Source organism: Protomyctophum parallelum (genome assembly GCF_964188405.1).
Source record: "Protomyctophum parallelum genome assembly, chromosome: 10".
NCBI classification, from domain to species: Eukaryota; Metazoa; Chordata; class Actinopteri; order Myctophiformes; family Myctophidae; genus Protomyctophum; species Protomyctophum parallelum.
Window position 1 is genome coordinate 5634540 of NC_139704.1, and position 15000 is coordinate 5649539.

General features: G+C 44.0%; 1 protein-coding gene across 1 annotated transcript in view; it reads right to left on the reverse strand.

The window, feature by feature from the left end:
- mmrn2a (multimerin 2a) overlaps positions 1-15000 on the reverse strand; it is a gene marked incomplete at its 5' end in the record, with an annotated part of 50997 nt that overhangs the window by 24928 nt on the left and 11069 nt on the right. Inside the window, 2 exons of the mRNA XM_083774291.1 lie at positions 2924-3030; positions 4518-4640. Of these exons, the coding sequence (XP_083630417.1) occupies positions 2924-3030; positions 4518-4640 (230 nt within the window). The remainder of the gene's footprint in view (positions 1-2923; positions 3031-4517; positions 4641-15000) is intronic.

A 15000-nucleotide genomic window follows, 5' to 3' on the forward strand; every position in this document is an offset into this window, starting at 1 on the left:
TTTCTAAACTCATTTCAAATGAAAGAAAAGTCAATATAAAATGCAAGTGATGTAACTGGAATAGCAGATAGACGAGAGATGAAAACGAGAGAGTATGAAATATACCGGATATCGGATGCAAAGAGGAATCAAAGGGGAATGATTGATGGAGCAATAGTTTCAAGTTAACGGACGAAAGAAAGAAAGAAAGAAAGAGTGGCGAGGAAGGGTGGAGGGAGGATGAGGAGGAGAAAGGAGAAGGGGACGAAAGGAAGAGGAGGAGGGGAGAGGGGATGCCACTTTTAGTAGTTCCTCCTCGTATTCGGTAAACAGTTCACTTTCCCAGCACCTACATGCACACACACACACACACACACACACACACACACACACACACACACACACACACACACACACACACACACACAAGCCAACCAGGGAGTGTTTTATTGTTTCTCACAGGAAACAGCCTATAAATTATGTCCCTTTAGTAAAAACAGAGACAATCACATGCGACATGCTTCTGTCCCCCAGCTAGGTTCTTCAGAAGGGAGCTCAACCCCAATACCGATGAGGGATTATAGGCATTTAAGATACAAATCTGGACCTTCTTTTTAAAGAATTATGCACAAAAATGTACAAAATGTTAAAGGGGATCCTTCACCACTTATCTTCATATGTTCATGATAAAATTCCACAATTGTTTTCTGCTCAGTCTGTCTCTCATAGGAGGGTTGTGGGCAGTTCAGCCCACCAGTGTCCACCAGTGACACCATAGGCAGATTTAATTCTCAACAACATTTAAAAATATATATAATTATTCATCGTGAGAACGATGGCTTGCATTATCGTATTACCACTTTTCAGGAATAGAAAGCCTGCGCTTTCTATTGGATTGAACCTGTGAGGCTGCCGCTATGGTGACTGTACTGCATAGGGTCGAGTGTTGATTTTGAAAGGACTTGTTTTATTTTTTATTTTGTCATAGACTTTTGAATAAAATGCCATTTAGTTTTAGTCAGTCATCTAAAATGATTTATACCAGTAAGACGCCCTGAGGGGCCATAATCCCGCCATAAAGGTGCCATAATCCTGTTACTGTAACTGTACAGATCCCCCTGTCAAACCTAAACTGGTTTGACAAGTTTAGGTTTATAATTTATAAACCTAAACTGGTTTGACAAGGGGATCAGTACAATAACAGGATTATGGCACCATTCTCATACTTGACAGAGAAATTCCGTTTGCCCCATCTACTCTGCTACTTTCACATTAGACAGACACTTTCCAAACCAAACCAAACCATTCTGCAGTGGACTCTATACTTTCTCTGTCTGAACCCCAATACAAGGGGCTTGATTCCAACACTATAAAACAAACTTAATTCAATAAATCCAGAAACTCGGAAGCGTCTTAAGACAGCATGGGAGCAGGACTTGGAGTTGGAAGTACTTGACATGACATGGGAGACTGCTCTGAGACTATAGTCCACGGTTCTCCAATCTGTGCTAGACAATAGCCTTATACAATGTAAGATTATTTATTGTGTTCACTGCACACTAATGCTAGACTATAGCATTATGTCCAGATATTACTGATGCATGTAACCGATGCAGACAACCCGCTGCTGATCCGTCACACATGCTGTGGTCATGCCCCAGGACGGTTAGTGGCTTTCTGGACCGACGTATTCAAATCCTGTTCTGACATAATCAGGTGTATCCGTCCCATCCAACCTGCTAACGACCCTATTTGGTGTTCTCCCAGGGACTAACATTCCTCCACACTTAATAATCTCCTTTACCTCTCTTTTTGCAAGACATCTCATACTCCTTAAATGGAAACAAGTTTCTCCACCTACCTACACATAACGGATGGATAAAGGACATACTATTCTATCTTAAAGGACAACTTTAGTTTTTTTCAACCAAGGTTCATGTTTTAGGTTGTTATTAGAGAAACTAAAAGGTGAGTGTTAATTTTCTTTAATTTGCTGTTTTCTTTCGTTTTAGGGATTTTAGCTCTTTTTGACAGGGGGGCATTCGAGCATGGGGCTAAATATGTATTTTTTTTACCAAATTTGATGGTGATTTATTTATTTATTATTTACTATAGTCCTAATAAACCCCAGGAAATTACATCTGGCCACAGAAGATCACCGGATCTACTGAATGTGAAGGTAGCCTACTGGGGGAAGGCTTATACTGTGTGTATAGGCTCAATATGTCAGTTTGTCACATTCAATAGATCCTATGATCTTTTGTGGCCAGATGTAATTTCTTGGGGTTTATTAGGACTATAGTAAATAATAAAAAAATAAATCACCATAATTAGCCCCAATCACATATTTAGCCCCATGCTCGAATGCCCCCACCCCCCTGTCAAAAACTGCTAAAATACCTAAAACGAAAGAAAGCAGCAAATGAAAGAAAATTAACACTCATCTTTTAGTTTCTCTAATAACAACCTAAAACATGAACCTTGGTTGAAAAAAACTAAAGTTGTCCTTTAAGCTTGAAAAGATTAGACGTTCATGTAATGGTTCCATGAGAACCAGCAAACATGGATGTCCTTTGTGGACCATGTAAAGACCCCGACAGTAGTCCCAGAGATGAGCGATACTTGACCTGGGGAACGGTGAACGCATGTTTTTATTGACTAAGCACGGAATGTGCTGTATGATGACATTGTCGGCATATTTAGCCTTCGTTTTAGTCATCATAGCTTATTTTTCATTAGGTTTTCATCAGTGAAAAAAGGTAGCCGATGGACATTTGTCACCGTAGCATTAGGTGACGAAATCAACACTGCTGGGAGGCTGTGGTTACTGTAGTGTACGGTGCATGGGGTCATCATCCTATGTACAGTAGACTGGGGTTACTGTACGGTGTATGGGGTCATCCTCCTATAGACTGTGGTTACTGTACATGGGGAGTTACTGTACCTGTCTCCTCACAGTTGTCCCCTCCGTGTCCAGGACAGCACCTCCACAGCAGAGCCGTGAAGATGTTCTGCTTCTGACGGTACACCGGACGAGTGGACAGCTTGTACCTGCACACACACACACGCACACACACACACACACACACACACACACACACACACACACACACACACACACACACACACACACACACACACACACACACACACACACACACACACACACACACACACACACACACACACACACACATGAGTTTGTCACGCCCACACCAGTGTGAGCGCACCTGCACCAGGTTCTACGCTGAGTATAGCCAAGGTTACTTATTGTCTGCCGCTACCCTATTGTTCTCTGCCTGCAGATCAACCCAGTTTACCCTATAGGTTAGCACGCCGTTCGCATCTGACCTTAGCCTGTATCCCTATAGTTATCCCGACCCTTGCCTGTACGCCTTGTACTTTTGCCTGTTCCCAGAACCACTGTGTATATGGACCCGGACCCGAACTCTGATTTACGGCTTGCCTAATCCCTGTCGGAACCGACGCCCAAAGGACAGCCTTTCCCGGAACCCTGACCCACGCTATCCCTACCGACGACGCCTCTACCTTTTCCCTTGACTTTAATAAAACCTGTTAACCCATTCTGACCTGAGATCAGATTCTAAAAATGTCTATTACATCCTGACAGTTTCATTATTAAAGGTTTTTGCTTACAATCCTTTCTGGTGCCTGACACAGTTATGTTATTTGTGGGGGGAAATGTCCCCCACAAGTAGTAGAAATTTTGAAAAAGTACATTGTACCCCCCCCAGGGGTCCTTGGAGGGGAGCCAGGGGGTCCACAGCAAAATGTGTTAACCCATTCTGACCTGAGATCAGATTCATACGAGGTTTCCGCCGGACACACACTGGTCTGATGAACCCATTCTGACCTGAGATCAGATTCTAAAAATGTCAGTCGCTCTTCGATTTTTCAAAAATAGCAGACCTACAAGCTCGTATCGCGCCACTCGGTGGCGCGATATGAGCTTGTAGATCTGCTATTTTTAAATAGCTAAAGCATAACATGATGCTGACACCAAAATGGGTGCCCGGTCAGAATAGGTTAAAGGAGACTCTGCCGGTCATCACATTATAGTAGCCTGAAAGAACGCTCCGTTTTCTTGGCAGAGAGGGGTGGATCAAAATAAAGCTGGATTATCTAAAATGATTGGAATATTTTGAATCATTTAGATTTTTCTATCAAACATCAATCATTCTTCATGGCGGTCCTTGGCAGAACAGATGGAATAGAAATAGAATGGAAAAAAATACTTGGTAAGAAATGTAATCCCATATTTTATTAACCCATTTTGGGGCGGGAACCCCTTTTGGTGTTAGCATTATGTGATAAATTAGCTATTGAAAAATAGCAGATCTAGGTCTGTCTATTTTTGAAAAATCGAAGAACGACTGACACAGAAACATAGCTTTTTCAGAAAACTGTCAGGATGTAGAAGACATTTTTAGAATCTGATCTCGGGTCAGAATCCTCTGACTACTTGACATGAAAAGCTGTGAGAAGCACTGGTCTGACAGCAGCATATATATACTCACATCACCAGCTGACAGTCTGGGGTTCCGTTGGGACAGGGACTCTGGGACTTGATGGTGTACTTCTCTGTGCCGCACGCCACCGCCATGGTCACCACGCGCTTCTGCACGAACGCACACCAGTTCCTGGAGACACACACACACACACACACACACACACACACACACACACACACACACACACACACACACACACACACACATACAAACGTGAGTCATATGGCTGATACTATAGGGATATGTATTAGTTTAGTGGCACTGGAAGTTGAGATAATTGGGTTGAAATGTCCTCAACATGTGTGTGCGCAGACTGCGCATGCATGCACGCACGCACACGCACATGCGCACACGCACACGCACACGCACACGCACACACACACACACACACACACTTCCTTCTGATTTCTCGGCCATGTGTTTTCTGCGGGATTGCTTGATTTCATTTTGTCATCCTTCCTATACCGAAGGTCAGAGGTCAAGGAGACAAATGTGTGGCGTCCGCTGACGACCAGGAACACAGAAACGGAAACAGAACCCGTGGCACACAATCACACAGTCTGTGTTCCGTCGTTGCAGAAGCAGTTCTTTAACCTCATGAACCCCAGCATGAACCCTATACTTCCAGGCCGTACATCCAGGGAAAATAGCAGATCTACTATTAGATCTGCTATTTTAGGCGAAGAGGTTTTTGGTCTAGACTATAGGGTAATACTAGCAGACGTAGTACAGGCGAAGAGGTTTTGGTCTAGACTATAGGGTAATACTAGCAGACGTAGTACAGGCGAAGAGGTTTTGGTCTAGACTAGGGTAATACTAGCAGACGTAGTACAGGCGAAGAGGTTTTGGTCTAGACTAGGGTAATACTAGCAGACTTAGTACAGGCGAAGAGGTTTTGGTCTAGAGGTCTAGGTTTTAACCACTTACACCCCAGCATCCCTATACACGGGGAAACGTTCTGGAAAAACAGTTGTGTGACCTTGTGACCTTGGCTATTTATGTCGAAGGGATTGTAAAAGTTAAGCCAGTGGTTCTCAAAGTGGGGTTCAGTGGACCCTCAGGCTTCCAGACTGCGGTCCAACTGGACCCTTACAGGTCTGTACTGCGGTCCAACTGGACCCTTACAGGTCTGTAACCCGTCAAACTGGACCCTTACAGGTCTGTAACCCAGAGATTGTACAAAAGGTTTGAGAACCAACCAGCTAAGCCAAGGAGTGCACTGAATGAACTTGTGTTTCTCATTTTAAAGCGTGGATTGAAACCGTCCCTGGAGAAAAGATTCACGAACAAAATTCAAACGTCCCATTGAACCGTGCCATTATACTTGGCCGAAGACGGTGCAATTACTCAGGTCGAGTCTGTGATTTTTTTTTTTTGTGTATGACGGAAGGGACCATAGCTGTGAACAGACAATGACATGGATTGACGCCGGAATGATCCATTTGACTAGAAAGCACCGCACAATCAGTCAAGATGCATTTACATAACCCATTTATGACGACAAACCAAACTGACTGACTGTAGTGTTGCGTGGGACCAACAAATAGCAATGGAGTGGTTCTTTGGCTCCTAAACGCATGGGAACCTCTTTTGGTGCCATACACATACAGTAACGCGGTGCAATGTGATGCCTTGTGAACTTGATAAATCAGCTCCTAATCAGTCTTGTCAAAACTTGACTATTGTAACTCCTTACTGGCCTACCGGCATGTGCACTTAAGCCTCTCCAGCTGATCCAAAATGCCGCAGCTCGCTTGGTCTTTAACCAGCCAAAATTCTCACATGTCTCCCCCATGCTCCGCTCCCTGCACTGGCTCCCGGTCGCTGCCCGGCACAGAATACAAAACTCTGATGCTGGCATTCAAAGCAACCAAAGGTATGGCTCCCCCACATATCTTGCAAGCATGATTGAACCCTACAAACCCTGCCGCTCACTCAGATCAGCCAACGCAGGGAAGCTGGAAGTACCCTCACTAAAAACGCAAGGACAACGCTCCACACGTCCCAAACTCTTCTTCCTTCTGGCCCCAAAACTGTGGAATGCACTTCCCGTCGGTTGCAATCAGAACTGCAGCATCACTCCCAATCTTCCGCCGTAGTCTGAAAACCCACCTTTTCAGACTCCATCATGGCCCATAGCACTTACCCTACCCCCTTAGATAGCACTTTTTAGACTTAGATAGCATTTGAAACAGACTTATAGCATGTTATGTAGACAGTACTATAATTGCATTGTATGTAGTCATAGTACTTCATAGTACATATGTAAAGTATAGTATATATGTATAGTTTATATGTATAGTGTAATTATACGCATGTTTCATGATAAATGCATTTTATATATGTGATGTATTCCTATGCTTTTTTGTTCTTGCTTAATGTAAGTCGCTCTGGATTAAGAGCGTCTGCTAAATGCCTAAATTGTAAATTGGAAGATATTTTGTGCAGGTGTGTGTTGTATTGCAGTAAAACCACCCCAAACAACCAGTGGCCATGCATTCAGAATAAAACTACTTCCTTTTTTATTTCATTTACTACTCTTGTTTGCATGTGAATAATAAATAATAGTTTGAGAGAGGACTTGTTAGATCTAGGGAAAAAAAACATTTTATAAACAATTGATAAATAATGATATCCCTGCTCTTTATTACTGGTAATACAATGCTTTTATATAGTTTTTGACCAGCAAATGAATGTAGTCTGTGATAGTGTGAGTAAATAGTGTGTGCAAGTGTGGTTGTCCCCAGGTTGCTCTTAGTCGGGAATCGGGATGGCGGTCCCCGGGTCAACTCCTGGCGTAGGGCGTCTGCCGTAGCACCGACCCGGGCTTGATGAACAGAGAGGAAAAAAGTGGAAACAGGAAGAGGAGCAGGGCGGGCGCCGCGAGGGAGGGATGCAGAATGTGAGAGCCAAACGGAAGGGAGAGGCGTGTTACAGTAGGACGGTGCATATTTATAGGGAAGCGGAAGGAGTGGGCTTGAGGTGTGACGCTGCTCTTTTCTGGTGCGGTCTGCCCAAAGTGTGACACTGAGTGACCCATTCGTATAGCGTTCTTACGCAGACTCCATGCAGGGCCTTTTTTTCACCTGCCGTACTGTCCATGTCTCAGCCCCGCGCAGCAACACTGACTCCACTGTACTGTACTGTTATAGCGTCCATGTCTCAGCCCCGCGCAGCAACACTGACTCCATTGTACTATACTGTACTGTACTGTTACAGCGTCCATGTCTCAGCCCCGTGCAGCAACACCGACTCCACTGTACTGTTATAGCGTCCATGTCTCAGCCCCGCACAGAAACACTGGGGGCAGGAGCCTATCTCCTGTTGCTGTAGCGTGAGGCAGCTTGATGTACAAGTACACCCCCTGGACATGACGCTAGTATGTCGCAGGGACTTACCCCCCAATCCAACCCTTGATGCCGAGTGTCAAGCAGGGAGGCACTGGGTCCCATTTTTAGAGTCTTTGGTATGACCCGGCCGGGGATCGAACCCCCGACCTCCCAGTCTCAGGGCGGACACTCTAACCACAAGGCCACTGAGCTGTTTGTTTTTGGGGGTAGATATTTTGAGATGGGGTTCCATGGCCAAATACGTACTTGCAGGAGCTCTTAAAGGTATATTCAGTGATTTCACTCAAAAAACCTTAGGTTTCGTTTTTGTCTGTGGGACCCAGCCTTTCGTCCAATCAGGATAGAGAGTCAAAAACCCCCAAGGGTTAACTGGGGACAGGGAGGAACTCCTTATATGGCCAGCACACTCTATACTAGGGAGGATTATCACAACAAAACAAAAAAATAAGTGATATTTGAATTAAGTGAAATCACTGAATATACCTTTAATTGATCCCTTCGAACCTCAAAGGCATACTCGTTAGAATCTGCAGATCTGTGTCACTCCCCCCTCGATCCCCTCTGACACGCTTGACACAACCACTTGAAAATCTAGCTGGAATGAACTAATAAGACCTGCGATGATGGTAGTGAAAGTGACCAGCAGGGGAATTACCCAGTAAGGGTAATGTGTTTGGTTGGGTGCCAGAGGCAGAGACACAATATAATGTTCTGGCGGGATGTTGTGTTTGACTGCTTTGGTATGTCTGCCGTCATCTAATCTGATTCATAGTCGACTGGGCGTCATTTCTACCATCCATCTCATTGTTTCATCTTCATATGACACATACTGTAATTGAGCCTGTGTGTGTGTGTGTGTGTGTGTGTGTGTGTGTGTGTGTGTGTGTGTGTGTGTGTGTGTGTGTGTGTGTGTGTGCTTGCTTGCTTGGCGTGTTGGCGTGTATGTGTGTGTTGGCGTGTATGTGTGCGTTGGCGTGTATGTGTTGGAAGCGGTCTTAATCTAACACCATTTGTCATTCGCTGTCCTCCTCGCGTCTTGTCTCAACTATCAACATGTCTCCCACTGGCTTTTGTCCAACTCCTGGGTGCTGTCACCCATCACACGCGCACGCACACGCAAGCACACGCAACACGTTTATGCACACACGTGTACTGGTCCTGACCTTGTGTTCTGGGAAATAAGACATTCCGAAGGTTTTCAAAGCCGTGGTTCAATAGGGTGGTTGATGATTGCTAATCAGAAGGTTCCTCTGGGTTAGTGTCGACTGACAGCTATTCCACAATCTCCAAAATGATGCTATAGAAGTATATAGAGTCTGGAACTACACATCCAGAAAGCCAAGAACAGAAGCCGTCATTTCTGTTCACGAAAAGTATATTTTAAAATATCTAATATCTTTACGTTTATTTTATAATGTCCATTTCTGATAGGCAGCAAGCAATGTGTGATTCGATTATGATGTATATGTTAGGGGGACAAATTTGAGTGACTGTACAGACTAAATGGAAGCAGAGTGGAGACATCACTCCTATTCAATTTAATTTCGTCTCGTCTCTGATCATTGTCAGTCGCATCCGTTGCTCCAGACTGTATGACGGAAGCTTTTGAAAATCGTGGTAACGGTGAAACTAGTGTTGAAGTGTCCTTGAGCAAATCACTGAACCCTTAACCCATTCTGACCGGGCACCCATTTTGGTGTCAGCATCATGTTGTGCTTTAGCTATTTAAAAATAGCAGATCTACAAGCTCATATCGCGCCACCGAGTGGCGCGATACGAGCTTGTAGGTCTGCTATTTTTTGAAAAATCGAAGAACGACTGACATTTTTAGAATCTGATCTCAGGTCAGAATGGGTTCATCAGACCCAGTGTTTGTCCGGCGGAAACCTCGTATGAATCTGATCTCAGGTCAGAATGGGTTCATCAGACCAGTGTGTGTCCGGCGGAAACCTCGTATGAATCTGATCTCAGGTCAGAATGGGTTAACAGCTTCCAATGGCACCACATCCGGATGCTGTCAATGCACTGAATGGGACATGATCCCGCTTCATCAGACTATTGAGTCAGTGGTTCTCAAAGTGGGGTCCGGGGACCACAAGGGATCCTTGAGGGAGTTCCAGAGGGTCCCCCAGCTAAATGATAGTTTGGATAATGGGTCCAATTTGGTTCCATTTTGTACACTGTCTCAGAGTTAAATTAACATTTCTTTACAGTATAAATTGGGGTCTCAGAGATAGAAATGCCATTAAATGGGGGTCCGTAGACTAATGCATGTCAAACTTTGAGGTGAGAGTGTTTGCCCCGACTGCCACTGACCAGAAAACCATTAACAACCCACAGAATAACGACAAAACACCTACTGGTAGCAGGTCAGGATCTCAAGAATAGTCTGATTAATGTGACGTTTCCACTATGCTTTAGTTTGGACAGAGGCTCTTTCTTTATTTCCTACTTTCTTTCTTTCCTTTTTTCCTTCTTCTTTCCTTCTTTCTTTCTTTCTATCCTCTGACATACTGTTTCCATCATTTCACGTGCAGAATGTAAACGATCAGTCGCCATGATCTGAGTCCGTCTCCTAATTTAATCACATTCTGACACTGTGTGTGACAGTTGAACCCAGCAAGGAATGTGTGTGTGTGTGCGCGTGTGTGTGTGTGTGCGCGTGCGTGCGCGTGCCTGTATGCTGCATGCACGAGAGCGTGTGTGTGTGTCTATGGGTGGGTAAGAGGGAGGATGTGTGGGTACCTGCACATGGGCGTACCACACACACGCACACACACAAAATGAGTCATAGGTTCAACAGGGTGACCCAGTCCAAACACCAAACACACCTCATCTGACTCCTAACCACTCCCCAACTCCCCATGATATGGGCCAATGCCAAGGGCGTGCACACACACACATATAGTCTATGAACACACATTCCACACGTACACAACATGTGGACATGCACGCGCGCACACACACACACAGTCATACACACACAGTCATACCATATAAAATGCCCCTACCCACACACAAAAAATACCCAGGGTCGCGGTAAAACAGCTGCAGGGGTGACTGAAAACAATGGAGCCCCAGTGTGTGTGTGTGTGTGTGTGTGTGTGTGTGTGTGTGTGTGTGTGTGTGTGTGTGTGTGTGTGTGTGTGAGTGTGTGTGTGCGTTCGTGCGTGCGTGAGCTAGAGAGACTGTAATCCATCCTTCTTTCTGTCTGCCAGACCAAACAAAGTCTCTTCAAGTCGCGGGTGGTGGTTGTGGTGTCAGTGTGTGTGTGCATGCGTGCGTGCGTGCCTGCGTGCGGATTAAGACCACATATGTACCCCTGCTGTTTCCCTGGCACCTTCTGTAACATTCTGCTGTACTAATGTTGTAATGAAATGCATCAATACATAGAACACAGTTTGAGGCCTAGCAGCTTCCTTTGCTGTCCTCACGGCGGTACTGTTGCTGTTAATTAAACTCGGAGACTGTAGGCTACAAATGGAACCAAATGGACCCACAGAGGTCCATTTGGTTCCATGTGTACAGTCTCAGTGATTAATTAACATGTTCCCTCTACGCAGAAAGTTAAGTGCTGTTTGACTTTGTGGAGATTTCAATTCAAATATATATAGCAAAAATAGCCGATCTTGTAGATCGGCTATTTTTGCTACGACAGTAATATGCAATGTGGCCCTTTGGTGTGAGTGTGGAAATATAGTGGCCGTCTACATCTTTAAAGTTGCCCACCCCTGCCCTAAGTGCTCCCCATGAGCAGGCTGGTGCCTGTCATGGCTGTCGTGTGTGTGTGTGTGTGTGTGTGTGTGTGTGTGTGTGTGTGTGTGTGTGTGTGTGTGTGTGTGTGTGTGTGTGTGTGTGTGTGTGTGTGTGTGTGTGTGTGTGTGTGTGTGTGTATTGTATACTGTATATTGGTGAATGTAAAGCTGCTATAAACATTCACCATTGTAGTTCAATCATAGAATTTAAAGGATTAACTACTTTAGGGTCTGTAATGGTCCCTTAAGTAGTCGTACATGTCAACTCAGTCTGTCTGGAACATCCAGTGGGGACAGCTGCATAACAAAAATGATGTATTTTACTATAAACAGCTTTAACCACTTAAAGTAAAAAAAATGGACCTGAGTTGCAACGTGTACTTGGACCTCTACAACAAATCTCTTCGCCAAAAACTGCTATTTTTGGCTAATGTTCCCCCCTGAATATGGATGCTGGGGTTCAGGAGAGTCTATCCTCTGTGACGAAGAACAGAAGGATGAAGGACATTTGAATGAATTACAATTTTATGAATTGGACAACACAGCACGTCTTTAGCAACGATGGAACACAGAGACGGTGTGTGTGTGTGTGTGTGTGTGTGTGTGTGTGTGTGTGTGTGTGTGTGTGTGTGTGTGTGTGTGTGTGTGTGTGTGTGTGTGTGTGTGTGGAGGACCCCGGGGAATTAGTGAGTAGGAGGTCTTGGATGTAAAGATCATATTTCATGAACTGAAATGGCTTCTGTCTGTCTGTCTGTCTGTCTGTCTGTCTGTGTCTCTCTCTCTCTCTCTGTGGTCTTTCTCACACACAAACAATATCAATCTAAATGCAGTACACACTGGTTTATACATGCATCTGTACTGTACGGATACACACACACATACATCTACGTACTGTACACACAAATAATTAAATATACACTACAGTTTGAGACGAGCATGCACGCACGCACCACACACACACACACACACACACACACACACACACACACACAGCAGACTAAACTGCAGCTCCACTAACAAACATGCTCTTACAAACCTCCAAACCACAGTGGGAAAACAAATCCTCTCTCCCCCACACTGATGCTCAACTATACAGTCCAATTGGTGTGGCGCTGATTATGGGCTCAGCGTTGGATTCCTATTAATAAAATGTGCACTGTAAATCTGCAAATACATCTCAGTACAAAATTGTCACTGGGCCTCTGATCCCAGAGCAGGCCTGACTTTACTGAGACAAAGAGGTGTGAAATAAGACACCAGCCATAAAGTAGGGGGAAACCACCAGCTTTCTCTCACAGGCCAACTGACACAGCAGGAGGTCTGATAAGGAACAGGGATGAGCACATCTCCAGTCCACTGTCCTTAGCGCATGTTGAGCACACGGCGACCACATGTGTGCTCAATTCACTTCCTGGTATACCTCAGCCAAACGCTTCCTGGAGCTGCAAACAGCCAATAAGCAACTGCCACAGCGGGGGTGCCTTGGTCACATCTCCAGTCCACTGTCCCTTAGAGCATGACAGCCACAAGGCACATGTATTTCACTTCCTGGGGCACAAACAGCCAATCACAGGAAGAGCTGATGACCAGACCCTGGAGGAAGGGCTAGCAGTACAGAGGGTTTAAATCACCTAGCCTGTGTCCCCTTAGGTCAGATTCTGTAAACCAACCAAGAGAATCCACCAACCTCGTGTACATTGTGCACGAAGAACAAGCCCTGTGTATAAACACAGCAACTAAGCAGCCTCACATAGACCAATGGTAAATATGAATTCATGCAATAATTAATGAATAATGATCTATGTGTTGTGATGTGAACCTGTATTGACAAAATGTATTGTATGTGTATTCTTGTCTTTTATAGGTTCTTTACCTAATCTAATCAAACGGTTACTAATCACTAATCTAAAGGCCTGAACAAGGGCTATAATCACTAACCCGATTTAAAGAGCTAAGCTCGTTGTGCTAAATGTATGTTTATGAAATCAATATAATAAAAATATATAAAGACAAATGAGTTATGTTATTTAGGTTGCGAATGGCCTGAGATTTGAGTAAATACATTTGACCCTATGTGAAGCTGTAATCCTTTCAGAGGGGCTAGATAGCACGGTTTATGTTAAAACTAACAAAGAAATCGTAGCAAACTATAAATCTGAACAATTGGATACATACAGTAGGACCACAATGGAAGTCCACAGGACCCCTTTTTATGTTATCCTTCCACTGTACCCCGTGCTGTTTACATTCATGAGTAACAACAATTTCAATCAAATAAATCTAGATATATATATATTTTTTTTTAATAAGATATTTTTTAGCTTTTTTTACTTTTACTTTTTTATTATCGCTACTTCGTCGTCCTAACCTGACGCTGCCAGATCCAAGAAGCTTGCTACACAAAATTGTTTCACAGCTTATTGGGATCTGCGATCGCGGAAGCAAATTCGATGACGGGGCTGTTCCTTTTTTTCAAGATACTTGGTAGATGATTGGATGGGACCGTCTGTCTATCACCGTGTGGGCGTGCAAACACAACCAATCATATTGACGTGTCTATATAGCTTCACATCCGGTTTCGCACATATCCGGCCCTTAGCTCACGCTGATTGGTTCGGTACGGAACGGATTGGTGTTAGCTGAACTCCCTGAGAGATCCCAGATGGAAGCTGTGTTGGGGAACATGGTTACCCAATACCGCCCCCATCTGGCAGCGTCAGGTTATCGTCGTCCACCATTGCGATCAATTACATCACTTAACATTTTCAAGGCTTCTTTGCTTGTAGACCTGAAACCCATTTGTACTTGTTTTTGATTTTTGGAGAGAGGTGTGTACTTTAATGTTTAATTATTCTTTTTAGCTTTATCTTTATCTTTATTGGGTGTTTCAGTGCAGTTTCTTCTGGTCTTGATGTAGTGTTTGAGTGGTTTGGAGAGCATCTATGTTTTGTTGATGTTGTAAGTGTATTGTTTAGGCCTGTCAAAAAAAATCGATTCGAGTTAGAATCGCGATTCTAATGCCGTCCGATTCAGAATCGATTCTCATTTTCCAAAAATCAATTTATTTTTTCTTTTTTCTTTGCACAAAATTTGTGCAAGAAAAAAAAAAAAAGGGAAAAAAAGGCCATAATGCATTGCATGCACAGGTACATTTAATGTACCTGTGCATGCAATGCATTATGGCCTGGGTTTCTGCATAGTGCATTTACTACCAGCTAAGCTAAGCCTGCCAATTGTATTTATTTTACACCTGTTTTAATACAAATGTATTGTTCTGGTATTGAGTGAGAAGAGATTTTGTAACTTTTGTACTGGTTCAAATTTGTGCAAGCTAAATAAATGAGACATGTTCTTACTCTTGGATTTAACCTTTGTGTGTTTAAA